This window comes from Pteronotus mesoamericanus, unplaced genomic scaffold (assembly GCF_021234165.1).
Source record: "Pteronotus mesoamericanus isolate MK-2021 breed Mesoamerican mustached bat unplaced genomic scaffold, CSHL_Meso_final scaffold_54, whole genome shotgun sequence".
In the NCBI taxonomy this organism is placed as follows: domain Eukaryota; kingdom Metazoa; phylum Chordata; class Mammalia; order Chiroptera; family Mormoopidae; genus Pteronotus; species Pteronotus mesoamericanus.
In genome coordinates, this window is record NW_026555321.1 from 32010834 (window position 1) to 32025544 (window position 14711).

Sequence of the window (14711 nt, forward strand, 5' to 3'; positions counted from 1 at the left end):
AACTTTAATCAGCACGGCCAAGGGGGAGAGAAAGAGGTTTGGAGTACTAAGGCAGACCCTCACAGCCCTGAGAGGACAGGGGTGGTTGGGACAGGAAAGCAAGGATTTGAGTTGAGCTCTGTGCACAACAGAAGCTGACAGACAAAATGGCACTGTCTCCTAAAAGTCCAAATGCTGCGTTCTGTGATGTTCCCATGGGAAAAGCTAAGAAGGAGGGCTCTGCATCTGGACAGCCAGAGTGTGACCTCCCTCTCCACCAGTGACCACAGAGGTAACCTCTGTGACTAATTTCTTAGCTGGATGATAAACTCTTTCCTTCAAAAAAAATTTTTTAAGGTTAAAAAAGGTGTTAAAGCCAGAGCACAGCTCCTGCTGGAACACACTCAAGGGACAGCCACGCAGGGCCATCTTGGTTACTCACAGTTCAGGATGATCTGGGCGGCACGGTAGAGCTCCAAGTGGTACAGGAGGTCCAGCAGCTGCTGGACGGTGGCCTGTCGCATCCCCCACCACCACAGCAGCTCCCGGGTGATGCTCACACCCTCCACGCGCTCCATCGACTTGATCTTCCGCAGCTGGGTCAGGTCTGTGATCACATAGGAGGCTGGAAGGCAAGTTGAGAGGACCTGCTTAGAGTTAGAAAAGCCATCCCTCCATGAGAGAGCTTTGCTAATAATATTTTCCCCATTTGTCCCCCTACCAAACCTAAAATTCTACCATCAGCTGGGATCCACAGGAAGCCCAAGTTATAATGCTGATTCCATTTAATACGCACATGGACCAGCACATCAACACTTGAACCTAAATGTCCACTTTGCTACCACACAAGACTTTGGAGAAAGACCAATGGACGCTAGAAGTCAGGGGTCTAGAGCTTTAGCTGCTTACTTGCCCTGGGTAAGTCACTTCCACTGTGGAACCTGTTTCCTCAACTGTAACAGCAGGGTAACAACTTTGCCTACCTTTCCCCCACCCCCAAAATAGAAGCCCATGTACGAATTTTGTGCAGTCTGTTCACTAATAGATCCCCAGAACAGAGAACAGTGCCTGGCACAGAGCGGGGACAGGGCCAAGATGAGGGTAAGGCAGGGGAGGTGCCCAGAGGGCAAAATGTAAGGAGGGGTTCAGTCTTAGGGCTGACCATGCACTTGTGAGACAGGCTAGTAAGCCAGGACAAGTGGACTAGGGAAACAGACAGGTAGTTAAATGGCCAAGCAGTTTACAGCTATACAGTAAATCATAAATCCTATCTTTCCTAACCAAGGACACTGAAGAATAAGCAGTTAAGTCCTGGACAGGTAGCTCAGTTGGTTAGAGCATCATCCAGATACACTAAGGTTGCAGGTTCACTCCCTGGTCAGGGCACGTATAAGAATCAACCAATGAATGAATAAATAAATGGAACAACAAATCAATGCTTCTCTCTCTTCCTTTCTCTCTCTAAAAAAATTAGAAAATAATTTTTTCTCAAAAAAAAAAAAAGTAAATGGTTTACACTTTTCCTCCCCAACCGAAGGGTAAATAGTTTAAATCACCCTACTCAGGGAAATAGATACCAGAAAGCTAGTTAGTGCCATTTGTACCAAGCACACCCAAGGATGGAATCAATCTTATTTTGGAGTATTACCATAAAGCTCATGAACATTCTATTAAGATCCTCCCCTAAGACTTCCCTTAAACTCCCAGCCTTTATTTATCTTTGTTTGTTTAAAGATTTTATTTACTTATATTTAGAAAGAAGTGAAGGGAGGAAGAAAGAGATGAAGAGAAACATCGATATGTGAGAGAAATACTAATCTGTTGCCTTGCACGGCCCCGAATGGGGACCTGTCCCACAACCCAGGCATTTGCCTTAACAGGAATCGAACCCATGACCTTTAGGTTCATAAGTCAACACTCAATCCACTGAGCCACACCAGCCAGAGCCATTTGCTCGTTTTTATTGAACTGAAGCATTACAGAATCATACACCTGAAACCTATATAATTTTATTAACTCCCAGCCTTTAAAACCCTCAAGACTGAGGCCCCAGTGCATGCTCTCCATCTCCGGAGCGCACCCACGCCTCTCCCTTCCACCGCTCCTTCCCTCCAGGTGTGTTTCCTCTGCCAAAATCAAGTTCCAAGGGCCCTTCTTCTGCCTCTGTAACTTGTTTCCTGAGCTTTTTTCAGCTGGCTCACTCACTACCTCTGTAACATTCTAAATAAACTTTCTCAATAAACTTTCTCTTATAATTTGAGGTCCTGGCTCTGAATTATTCCTTTGCCAAATTCAAGAACCACGTCCAACTTTGCCAGTAAGATCCTTTGCCACTTCATTGCCAACATCGCCAGTAATGCAACATCTGAAGAGTCGGTGCCTCCTTACGCTTCTTTAAAATTTACCCTGAGCACCTCATTCTCCTCACCCCTAAGTCCCTACCCTATCAGGGGAAACACAAGTGAATGAATGAATTAATTAATTAATCCAACCCACCATGGCCCACCATCCTCACAGAGCTGTTATAATAAGGGTCAAGAGATCTAAAAGCACTTTTCCAACTTGGAAGAACTGCATGAAATTTGTAGGGGTCTACTACTGGCAATACTAAAAATAGTGCATTTGTTTTTCTCATTTTTTATTATAAAATTAATGGTTTTTCACTAAGGGAAATTTGGGGAATGCAGGAGAAAAGTAATAAAACAAGTTACACAGTGTCCTATTAGGGTATTTTCCCTTCTCACCCCCTCCCGAACGCATACTCAGGTGTAGTTCTGGATGCAGTTATCACCAGACTGAAAGATTTTGCAGGCTGCTATTATTTATTAACTTTATACCATAAGCGTTTTCCAGGTTGTTATAACCTTTTTATAAATGGCTTTTTTGAACATGCCGGATCTTGTCTGAATGGTTACAAAGTATTCCGTGGAGTTTACTGAAGTGAGAAAGGCATTTTATTTAAGAAGGAATAAAATAATCATGCTTCAGTTCTAGGGTTTCAGAAATCACAGAGCAAGAATCTACGTAAACATCATCGTTCGTTTGTTCATTCATTCATTCATTCATTCATTCATTCACTCAACACAATATGATTGGGCACTACTGTGCTCCGGGGCTGTGACAAGCTCTAGAGATCCTGTGGTGAGTAAACCAGAAGCCATGGAGCTTTTCTATTTGAAAAATACAAACATAAACGAACTGAGTGAGGAAGGGAGTACAAGAGGTAAAGCCTGGGAAAATATAACTATGGCCTTGGAATGCTGGGCTAGGGGTTTGGACTTGATACTAAGACCCATGGATACAATGTTAGATATCAGAGCCAGGAGGGACATAATCACGTTGCACAATCTCCTTTCCTCTGAAGGAACAAGGAAGGGTGTGACAGTTTCCTGCAGAGATAAAGCCTCCAGGAAAGTGCCCTGTGCGAATGGAAATTTCCTTGAGCTGCAACTTTTAGTCACTGGAAACCCCAGGCCAGATTCCAGGACAGTGGGAAGTGATGTCAGTAGGGTCAGGGGCTGCTTTGGACAGCAGAAGGAAGTTTTTGTTCACGCCTCCCTCTCTTGGAGGCAGCATAATGTCACGAGAAAACCAGAACTGCAGGGCTGCCCAGGCAGCGCCACGGCGGTGGGAACTCATCCGAGGCCCTAAGCCTCGGTGGGTTGCATTTCCTCAAAGGCCACGCAGGAGAAATAGGAACTGAACTCTAAGGTGCCTGTAGTTTGGACATCCTAGCTCCATGAAAGTGATGAATCTTAAGGTATTGACCTAGCAGCACCTAACCACACCTTTAAAACAGGGTCCAAACAAGAGAGGGATCTCGGGCGGATGAGGCACTGCCGAGGGCCCTGTTACATCCATACCTCTTTTCTCCACACACACACACAGGTAATAGAACATTTGGAAAATGGGAGAAAATTAAAGTCTCCACAACATCCCACTTGGAAGATACCAAGAAAAGCACTGCTTACACTTTTGCTTCTAATCTTCCAGATTTTTCTACAAATATAAAAATACATGCTTATATCACCAGGACAGTTTCAATGATGGTCCAGGCCCAGACTTTGGATTTGGAGGCCTGGGTTCAAATGCTATCTCTGCTACTTAATTGCTGTGTGCTTAGGGAAGCCCCTTCCCCTCTCCCTGTGCCTCAGTTTCCTCATCTGCAAATGAGGATAATAACAGCACTTGCTTCAGAGGTTGTTGAAAGGATTAGGTTAGTTATATGTATAGAAGCACTTGGATGGAATAGTGGTTGGCACATGGTAAATGAGATATGAACGTTAGCTGTAATTGTTAAACTATCTATGCTCTACAAAAAAACAAAACCTGTTTTTATCCCCACTGGTTAACACCATGAGGAGACCATCCCTCCAGGTCTGAGCTCCTGAATCCTGCCGAAGTTCACCTGATGCAGTAGAAAAGCTTGCCCTCTTCAAAGCGCTCTGGAACAGGCCTGGCACAGCCTCCTGAACTGACCCTCCCTAGGGTCAAATGGCCCTTATCTGATTGAGAGAAGGGGAAAGCGCTAAGGACAATCCCCACCATCATGTCCCCTAAGCCTCTGAGCTATTCACCCCCACTTTACAGGTGAGGACAGTCACTTGCCTGAAGTCACACAACTGGGCAGGGACAAAGCAGGACTCTGCACGAAGGCTGGATATGCAGGAGTGAGTGAGATGGGGAGCAGTCCAACAAGGGAACCCCTGTCCCTGGGTCCCTCAAAATACACCTGTGGTGGGCGAAGCTATAAGAAGCCTGTTTTCCCCCAAGGGCAAAAATGGATGCGGCTGTAATGATAGAGAAATGACTGGGGACAGCTATGTTATCTGTCAGGAGCTCTCAGATTCAAAGATCCTGCGTATTTGTGGCTGTGAGATTCTGAGTCACTTTAAGGATGTTCCCAACCCCATTCTCCAGGACTACAACCTGCCCTAAGTGGCTGTATTTTCTCAAACGATTGCAAAAACCAAGACTGTCCAGGACTGGAAGGACAATCGGAATCACTGGTTCTGCTGAAGAGGAAATCAGAAAGCGTAGTGACGTGGCAAGGACCAGCTCACTGGGGGCATGACTGGCTCCCTGCCCAGTGACCCCCGGTCCAACATGAAGAGCTGGCTGACCATGGGCTCAAAGCCATCTCTGTGGGACCAAGAAGCGGACACACCCCACGTGCTCGCTGTTCATACATCCTTCAGCTCATCATACGTTCAAGTGGTCACTGATATCTGCCCTCAGCCAGGGACTGTCCCAGGCGCTGGAAATACAGGAGTGAAAGGAATGGGTGCGGTCCCTGCCTGCATGGAGCTGCCATTCTCTGGGAAGAGACAAACCAAACGGAACAAGGTAATGTCAAAGCTTCTAAGTGGAACGAAGGAAATAAAACACGGGGATGGGACTGAGAATAATGGGCAGGGTAGGTCTCTCAAACAAGGTGACACATGAACTGAGACCTAAAGGACAATGTTCCTGCCAAAGGTGTCAGGGTCCTAGATGCAAAGCCTGAGAATATGGCATCTTACGTGACAAAAGAGAACTGGTAGATGGGCTTAAATTAGAGTTTTAAAATGAAATTATCCTGGATTATCTGAGTGAGCCCAGTGCAATCACAATGGTCCTTCTAAGAGGAAAGCAGGAGTGTCAGATTTAGAGAAGATATGATGACAGAAGCAGAGGTCAGAAAGAGAAATCTGACAAGGCTATGCTGTTGGCTTTGAAGGAAGGGGCCACAAGCCCTGGGATGCAGGCAGCCTCTGGAAGCTAGTAAAGGCCAGGAAACGGATTCTCCTCCCCGAGGGCCTCCAGAAAGAATGCAGCTCTGCTCTCTCCTTGGTTTTAGGACTTCTGACCTCCAAAATTATAACAGAATACATCTGTGCTGTTCTTAAACCACTAAATTTATGCTAATCTGTTACAGCAGCAAGAGGAAAATAATACACTAGAAAGCTAGTCTTGGGGAGCACAGGTAGAAGAATGTCCCAGGCAGAGGAAACAGCAAGAGCGAAGGCCCTGAGTCTGGACCAAGGAGGACAATGTGGCTAGAGCAGAATGAGCAAGAGGGCGTGGGAGGACAGGAGCTCAGAATCAGCATGGTCAGATTGTGTCAGATTGGGCAGGCCTGGTGAGGAGTTTGGATTATATCCTAAACCACAACAGAAAGCCTCTTAGGACTTTGAGCAATTCTGGTGTCTCCAGGGACTCAAAAGTTGGAGGTATCCCCAAAGAGGCTGAAAGGGCCAGTATGCGCATGAAAGATGGTCAACATCATTAGTCATTAGGGAAATACAAATGAAAATCACAAGGCATCATGTTACACCTGCTCCAACAGCTAGAACCAAAAAGATGGGCAGTAACAAGTGTTGGGTGAATATGCAGAGAAATGAACCCTCAAACACTTGCAAAACTACCCCTCATACACTTTGGAAAACAGTATGGTAGTTCCTCAAAATGTTAAATAGAAGGTAACCCTATGATTCAGTAATCCCACTCCTAAAATATATACCCGAAGGAAATGAAAATATATGTCCACGCAAAAACTTGCACATGAACGCACACAGAAGCATTATTCACAATAGCCAAAAAGTGAAAAGAACTTAAATGTCCACCAACTGATAAAATGCAGTATATCCATACCATGGAATATTGTTCAGTAATAAAAAGAAATTAAGCACTGATTATGCTACAAAATGAAAACATGCTAAATCAAAGTCAGTAATAAAGAACCACATATTGCCCCAGCTGGTATGGCTCAGGGGATTGAGTGCTGGCCTGTGAACCAAAGGGTCGCTGGTTCGATTCCCAGTCAGGGCACATGCCTGGGGTACAGGCCAGGTCCCCAGTAAGGTACGCATGAGAGGCAACCACACCTTGATGCTTCTCTCCCTCTCTTTCTCCTTTCCTTCCCGTCTCTCTAAAAAATAAATAAATAAAATCTTTAAAAATAAATAAAATCTAAAAAGAAAAAAAGAACCACTACTGTATGATTATATTTATATAAAGTGTCCAGATTAGGCAATACATAAAGCAGGGGGAAATGAGAGGTGTGTGTGGAAATGTTGGGGTGACAGGTGAAGGGGCACAGGATTTCTCTGAGGGTAATTAAAATGTTCTAAGATTGCAAAGAGGGATGTACAACTCTGCATATACTAAATGTCACCAAACTGTACGTTTTAAATGGATGAATTGTATGGTATGTGAATTATATCTCAATAAAGCTCTTTGATAAAAGCTCATAAGTGTCCCTTCTAAATTAATTTCCTAGAAGTTGTTCTGGCATTCACAATTGAGGCCAAAATGAAAAAAACTAGAGGGAGTCTCTTACACAAAGTTTGTCCACTGCCCAGGAAACATTCAAAGTAGTTAAATCACAGATCACCCCAGCAAAGGCACATAGTGTAATCTAGAAAATCAGGGAGGAATATACATTCTCAGAGGTTTCTTGGCAAGTTACCACTGACTGTCTCTAGGGAGGGGAACAGGAAGGCTGAGGACCAGGGAGGGGAAAGATATTTACCTTTCTCTATCACAGGTTTATTATTTACATCAGTTAATCTAGTGCATTTGTTACTTTTATTCATCAAAATAATAAAAACACACTGAAAATAAATCCATGTTGCTAAAGACTATTGCTTGGCAAGGAGGAATATTAGTGATATATTTTAAGTGAAAAAGCAAGCTATTAGAATGTTCAAAATTATATGATTTTTGAAAAATGTGTATATAAAAATAAATATTTTTTTTAAGGTTAGAAGTCATTGAACACCTAGCACTCTGGTGGCACATGGTAAGAAGCCAATAAATGTTAGCTACTATTGTTGTTTTGTTTTGTTTTGTTTTGTTTTTAAATCCTCACCCAAAGATATGTTCACTGATTTCTAGAGTGGGAGGCGTGGGGGGAGAGGACAGAAACATTGATGTGGGAGAGAAACACTGATTGGTTGTCTGCTGAATGCACCTTGACCAGGGATCAAACCCGCAACCTAGGTATGTGCCCTGACCAGGAATCGAACCCATAAACTTTTGGTGTACTGGACAGCACTCTAACCAACTGAGCAACCCAGCCAGCGCTGTTTTTGTTGTTGTTGTTGTTGTTGTTGTTTTAAATCCAATATTAAAAATGGTTATCCCTGAGTGGTGGTATTTGAGCTTTATTTGGTTGTTTCCCACAGCATTTTGCAATAAGCATTTATAATTTTTGTTACTGGTTTAAAACAGTTTCTGAACTTCGGCACTATTGACAATTTGGACCGGATAATTCTTTATGGAGGGGGTTGTCCTGTGTACTATAGGATGTAGAGCAACATCCCTGGCCTCTACCCACTTCTTCTCCCAAGTTGTGACAAGCAAAAATGTCTCCAGACATTGGCAAATGTTCCCTAGGGGGCAAAATCACCCCTGATTGAGAACCACTAGGTTAAAATATATGTTATTTGCTCAAACTGATTAATAACACACACATATTCATTTCCCTCAACTGTACATATATAACATGTGGTATATGTTACCATCTAAATTTTAAAGAAAGGATAATTATTTAAAAAATAAAGTGACATGAGTGACACTGACTTAAAACATAAAATGGCCCTGGCTGGTGTGGCTCAGTGGATGGAGAGCGAGCCTGCGAACAGAAAGGTAGTTGGTTGCTGGTTCAACTCCTAGTCAGGGAACATGCCTGGGTTGCAGGCCAGGTCCCCAGGTGGCAACCAAGAGCACAACCGATGTTTCCCTCTCTCTTTCTCCCTCCCTTCCCCTCTCTCTAAAAACAAATAAATAAAATCTTTAAAACCAAAACAAAACTAAGAATTATCATTGTTAATATTTTTTAATTGATTTGAGAGCAAGAGAGGTGAGTGGAAGGAGAGAAAGATTGCATTGTTGTTCCATTTATTTATGCATTCATTGGTTTTTTACTTGTATGTGCCCTGACCCAGATCGAACCCACAACCTTGGCATATCAAAATAATACTCTAACCAACTGAGCTAGCCAGGCAGGGCCAAGAATGATTATTGTTACACTTCCATATTACTTACAAAATTTTCTGACACTGTGGTGTCATATGCTTTTCATACAATTTTCATTTCTCACCACCACCTCCATTTTACAGACTAAAAAGCTAAGGCTCAGAGGAGTTGAGGAACTCACCCAAAATCACCAGCTGGGAGGTGGTGGGCCTGGAATGCAGACCTCTGCTTAGGAACCTGAGGACCATGGGCACAGCCTCCCCCTGGATGCCCCAGGAATCTTCGGCAATCATCAGGCACAAACGAGCCCCTCCAAGGAGTTACGAAGCCCTGGTGGAGCCAGGCCCCGGGTTTCAAACAACATTCTGTCCCTTAGCAAAGCCATGTCCCCTGGCAAGTGCCTCTACCTTTCTAACTCCGTTTCCTCCTCCAAGGGGTAAGAGAAATATGCACTTTATTGGCTGTAACTAAGTAAGATAATGCCTGCCAAGTGCTTACATCAGGGCCCTGCACACTGATAGCTTACATTAACTGCTCATAGCTATTATTATCAGCTTTACTGTAAACAGCACAGTCAAGCCGGTCATTACTTCGCGACAGAGTGACAGCAGAAATCTTCCAAGATCACAAAACGCCTTCCAGATGATCGCACTAGGATCCGCAGAGGGAGCAGTGGCCTGCCTCTGGGCACACAGCGAGTCCCGGGGCCAGATGGCAGCAGGCAGAGCCCCTTGGATCAGGATCCACTTAGAGAGAGGCTAGGAGAGGGTAGGAGGGGATTTGGAGGCCAGCCCCGGGCGGGGTCGCTGGGAGACCCACTCACCAAAATGCATCCAGTCCCAATCGCTGAGTGTGTCCATGTTGCGGCACAAGTCATCCAGCACCCTGGAAGGCAGCTGGTAGATGTAGCAAGACATGGCGGGACCGCAAGGGCCTGCGGAGAGGCGCGCCGGAGACTGAGCCAGAAGCCGCTGGACCGTGCTTCTCTACACCGGTGCTAGCCCTTCCCACCCAGCCCGCCTCGCCTCCCCGGGAAGTGGGCGGTGCCGGCACTAGGCACCACTGCCCTCCAGCGGCGGCGCCCAGGGGCACTATGCCGTCTGGCCGGCTAGACCTGAGCAGCAGGGAAACCAAAATGGTCAGAGCTGGGAGAGGAAACTCAGGCCCAAGGTGGAGAGGAAACACGGTTAAGGCCATCTGGGAATTCCGTGGCAGTCCTAGGAGGCCTTCTTACTCCACTTCCAGTGCTTTTGGCGCTCTGCTACATGTAATTCATTCAACAAATATTCTATTAATTACTCCCCATTGTACAGACGAGGAAACTGAGTCTCAAGTCAATTGCAATTCGCAAAGCGAAATTGGCCAAGTGACAGGATTCAAACCAAAGCTGACTCCAGAGAAAGTGCCCTTTTGGCTCTATTATATTGTCTCACCACAAAAACTTTCCCATGATCCTTCATAGTACATTTCTTCCCCTAATTTGCTATTTCCATGGCCAACACCCTCTCTACAGTGAGAAATAGTTATTGAGTCTGAATGCAACTGGTTACATAGTTACACGTCATTTTGACCTGCACTCATTAAATTTTCTTGAAATGACAATCAGTGGTTTGCAATCCCAACCACACATCAGATTTATCTGGAGATTTTTAAAAATTTTTTTAAATATCTTTATTGATTTTAGAGAGAGAGGAAGGGAAAGAGAAAGGGAAATATCTACACAAGAGAGAAACATCCATTGGCTGCCTTCCGTATACACCTCAACCAGGAATCAAACCCACAACCCAGCTACGTGCCCCAATCAGGAAACCAACCCCCAAGCCCCTGGTGCACAGGATGACACTCCAGCCAACTGAGCCACACCAGCCAGGGTATCTAGGGAAATATTTAAAAACTATACATGCCCACCCCTACCTCCAGAGATCCAGACCAATTGTTCTGGGTGGGGCTCAAGCACCTGCATTTTAAAAAGCTTCCAGGTAAATCTAATTACATGCTGGTAAAGTTGAGAAACAATGTTAATCAGGAATTTAGGGCATGAAGATAGATTGATGAAGAGTAAATAACAATAATAAAGCTTTTCTATGGACTTTGAATGTATTTTTTTCTTCTCTCTTTTTTTTTAAAGATTTTACTTATTTTTTAGACAGAGGAGAAAGAAGGGAAAAATAGGGAGAGAAACACCAATGTGAATGGCTGACTCTCAGAGGCCCCTTAATGGGGGACCTGGCCTCTAACCCAGTCATGTGCCCTGACCAGGAATCGAACCATCAACTTTTTGGTTCCTAGTGCTCCAGTGCTCAACAGATGAGGCACACCAGCCAGAAATATTTTTTATTTTCTAATAAAAATATATTTATTGGTTTTTCTGATAGTACATGACCATTGTCCAAAAAAAAAAAAAAAAAGAAATGGAGAGAATTAGGAAATAAATCCACCCTTATCTTTCCTCCTCTTATGTAGGGAAAAACCCACTTCTCTCTCTTCTCCTTTTGGGGAGGGGGATTCCCACCCCGGGATTCCCACCCCTCTACCCTTCTTTAGTTCTTATGGGTGGACTAGTAAGTAATAATAAATTTGACATAGACAAGGTTAACAGGAGGAAAACCAGTTTAATATGTACACACAGAAGAATTACAACATGATGCTCAGTTCATAAAAGGAGGCTCAAAAAATGATCAAACTGGTTACCTTTTATATTATTTGGACAAAGAAAAAAATGTGTGAGAAATTGACAGAACAAAAAACATTCAGTGCTAAAGAGGAATCTGAGCAAATTTTGTGTACTCTTTTAAGAATGGCACCATAACTATAAGACCACTGTAATCAAAACTATCTGGTACTGGCATAAGAACAGACACATAGATCAATGGAACAAAATAGAGGGCCCAGAAATAAACCCAAGTCTCTATGGTCAATTAATAATTGACAAAGGGGGCATGAACATACAATGGAGTAAAAATAGCCTATTCAATAAATGGTGTTTGGAGAACTGGGCTGGTACATGCAAAAAAATGAAACTAGATCACCAACTCACATCATACACCAGAATAAACTCAAAGTTGATAAAAGACTTAAATATAAGTTGGGATACTATAAAGTCCTAGTGGAAAACATAGGCAGTAAACTTTCAGATATCTCATGTAGCAGTATTTTTGCTATTGTATCACCTAGGGCAAGGGAAATAAAGGAAAAAATAAACAAATGGGACTACATGAAATTAAAAAGCTTCTGCATGGCTAAAGGAACCATCATCAAAATGTAAAGGGAACTGACTGTATAGAAGAACATATTTGACAATGATACATCAGACAAGGGTCTAATCTACAAGATATATAAAGAATTCATATGACTCAACACCAGAAAGACAAACAATCCAGTTAAAAAATGGGCAAAGGACCTGAATAGACACTTCTCCAAGGAGGACATAGAAGGCCCAGAGACATATGAAAGTATGTTCAACACCACAAGCCATCAGAGAGATGCAAACTAAAACCACAATGAGATATCACCTCACACCTGCCAAAATGGCTATCATATAGAAACTCTAGTATACTGTTGGTGGGAATGCAGACTGGTGTGGCCACTGTGGAAAACAGCATGACTTTCCTCAAAAAATTAAAAATGGAACTGCCTTTTGACCCAGCGATTCCACTGGTGGGAAATTCCCTAAGAATCATAAAACACCAATTCAAGAGAACTTTTGCATAGTGTTCATAGCAGCGCTATTCACAACAGCCAAGATTTGGAAACAGCCTAAGTGCCCATCAGTAGATAAATGGATCAAAAACTGTGGTACATTTACACAAAGAAACACTAGGCAGGAGAGGAAAACAAGGAATTTCTGCCTTTTGTGACAGCATGGATGGAACTGGAGACTATTATGCTAAGTGGAATAAGTCAGCTGGTGAAAGACAAATGTCATATTGATGGGGGGCGGGCACCGCGTCCCACACAGAGTCCCACTGACAGGTCGCCGTGGATGGAGGAAAAAAAATAAGTTGTTCTAGACACCTATCGGTCTGCCAGAAAAAGGGGGTGGAAATTCCCTCTAGTGGAGAATGCCCTGAGCCCATCTCTTGAAGTGGCTTTTATTGAAAATGATTTGCACAGGGGTATGCAGCATGCATGCAAAGCTCATCAATCAAAGTCAAAGGCTATGTTTATAGAGATCATAGATAACAATTGAAGGAACACAAGAGATTTGCCTCAGGTCAGGGTCTGGTAAACAAGGTGGTGCCCATTTGGCCCTGAAATCTGGGAAACTGATCACATTCTATGCTCAACCCCAAACATCAGTACTCATTAACCTGAGGGCACTCTTAGCAAAGTAAGTTTCATAGGATTTAATGCATTCCTTCCCAGGCCTGATTGTCCCAAGAAACCGCCCAATCCAGTTTAGGGCTGTACATGCCTTTAGTATTGTTTCACTAACCCCATCAGGCAGGTGGAGCAGAGCAGCCAAAGATAAGGAGACTTCTTTCAGATAGAAAGAGGACTCTGGCCATGACAAAGCTGAGGGGTGAGGGTCTTTTGCCCCTTCTCCGTGTCCCCCAAGTCCTTCCCTGACAGCCCCTATGTGACTGTTTATGTCTTAGGTTGCCCCTACCATCGAGGGCTCTTACCCATCATTGACTAACCAGCCATCCTCCAAGGCCAAGCAGGGCGATGCGAGGGAGGTTTTGTCTCCTCAGTGGCTTATTTTCCCAAGGCCTCCTTGCTCAACTCAGCTCCAGCTTTGGGGCCTTCTCTCCTGTCAGCAAAGCTACAGTCCCTGAAACCAAGTGGGACAGTTCCCAACATCATATGATCTCACTTATAAGAGGAATCTAATGAACAAAATAAACTAATGAGCAAAATAGAACCAGAGGCATAGAATCGGGCAATAACCTGACAGTTGTAAGAGGGGAGTGGGATTGTAGGGACTGACTGAAAGAAGGTGCGAGGATTAGTCAAAGAACATACATGAAGGACCCATGGACATGGACAATGGTGTGGGGATTGACTATGGAAGTAGGGGATGTGCTGGATGGGGATGAAGGGGAAAAAATGGGACATCTGTAATAGCATGGACAATAAAACAACAAAAAGGAAAAAATATAAAGAAAAATTTAAAAAAAGTAAATACAGATCCCTGGGCCCCAACGCAGACTCACTGAATCAGATTCTGAGAATAAAGGGCCTGGAATCTGAGTTTGCAACAAGCTCCCCAAACCTGAATCAATAAACTTTGAGAACCACTGGACCAGAGAGCCCCTGAGGTCTCCTCCCCACTGTACAATTTTATTTCAATCCTCAAACAAGATAAAGAGGTGAGAACTTCTGGTGCTGACTTCTGGTCTAGTAAGAGGCATAGGTAGACATGTTTTGCCTCCTTGTGCAACCACAAGAAGAATTACAACTAACATCAAAACGAAAAACACTCAGAATGACCAGAAAATTGAACTGTATGGAAGTCCAACAACCAAGAAGGTAAAGAAGCCACATTCATCCAGACAGGTAAGAGGGGTAGAGATGCAGAGTTGGGTCAGAGAGGTGAGGAGAGGCCGTGTGGTGCAGAAAGGTGGCCGTGGCAGAACAGGTGGCCCAATATTCACATGTGGTGGGTAAAGATCAGGATGGATGTCAGGGGAGACAGCGATCCCAGTCCCAGGCAAAACCACACTGCCCAGGTTTCCAACACCAGGAAGATAAAGCCCCATAACTTCTGGCTATAAAAACCAATGGGGGGGGGGGGTTTGGAAGAAACTGCCAGTCTCTCAGAAGAGTCC

At 44.0% G+C, this 14711-nt stretch overlaps 1 protein-coding gene across 3 annotated transcripts in view; it reads right to left on the reverse strand.

Moving 5' to 3' along the window:
* The window catches only part of IRAK2 (interleukin 1 receptor associated kinase 2), a 57590-nt gene extending 47698 nt beyond the window's left edge, over positions 1-9892 (reverse strand). For all 3 annotated transcript variants that reach the window (XM_054595037.1, XM_054595036.1, XM_054595038.1), the window contains exons 1-2: positions 9764-9892; positions 422-604 (exon numbers count right to left, since the gene is read on the reverse strand). In XM_054595037.1, the coding sequence (XP_054451012.1) occupies positions 422-604; positions 9764-9857 (277 nt within the window). In that variant the 5' untranslated portion in view covers positions 9858-9892. The remainder of the gene's footprint in view (positions 1-421; positions 605-9763) is intronic.
* Between the last annotated feature and the right edge of the window lie 4819 nt (positions 9893-14711).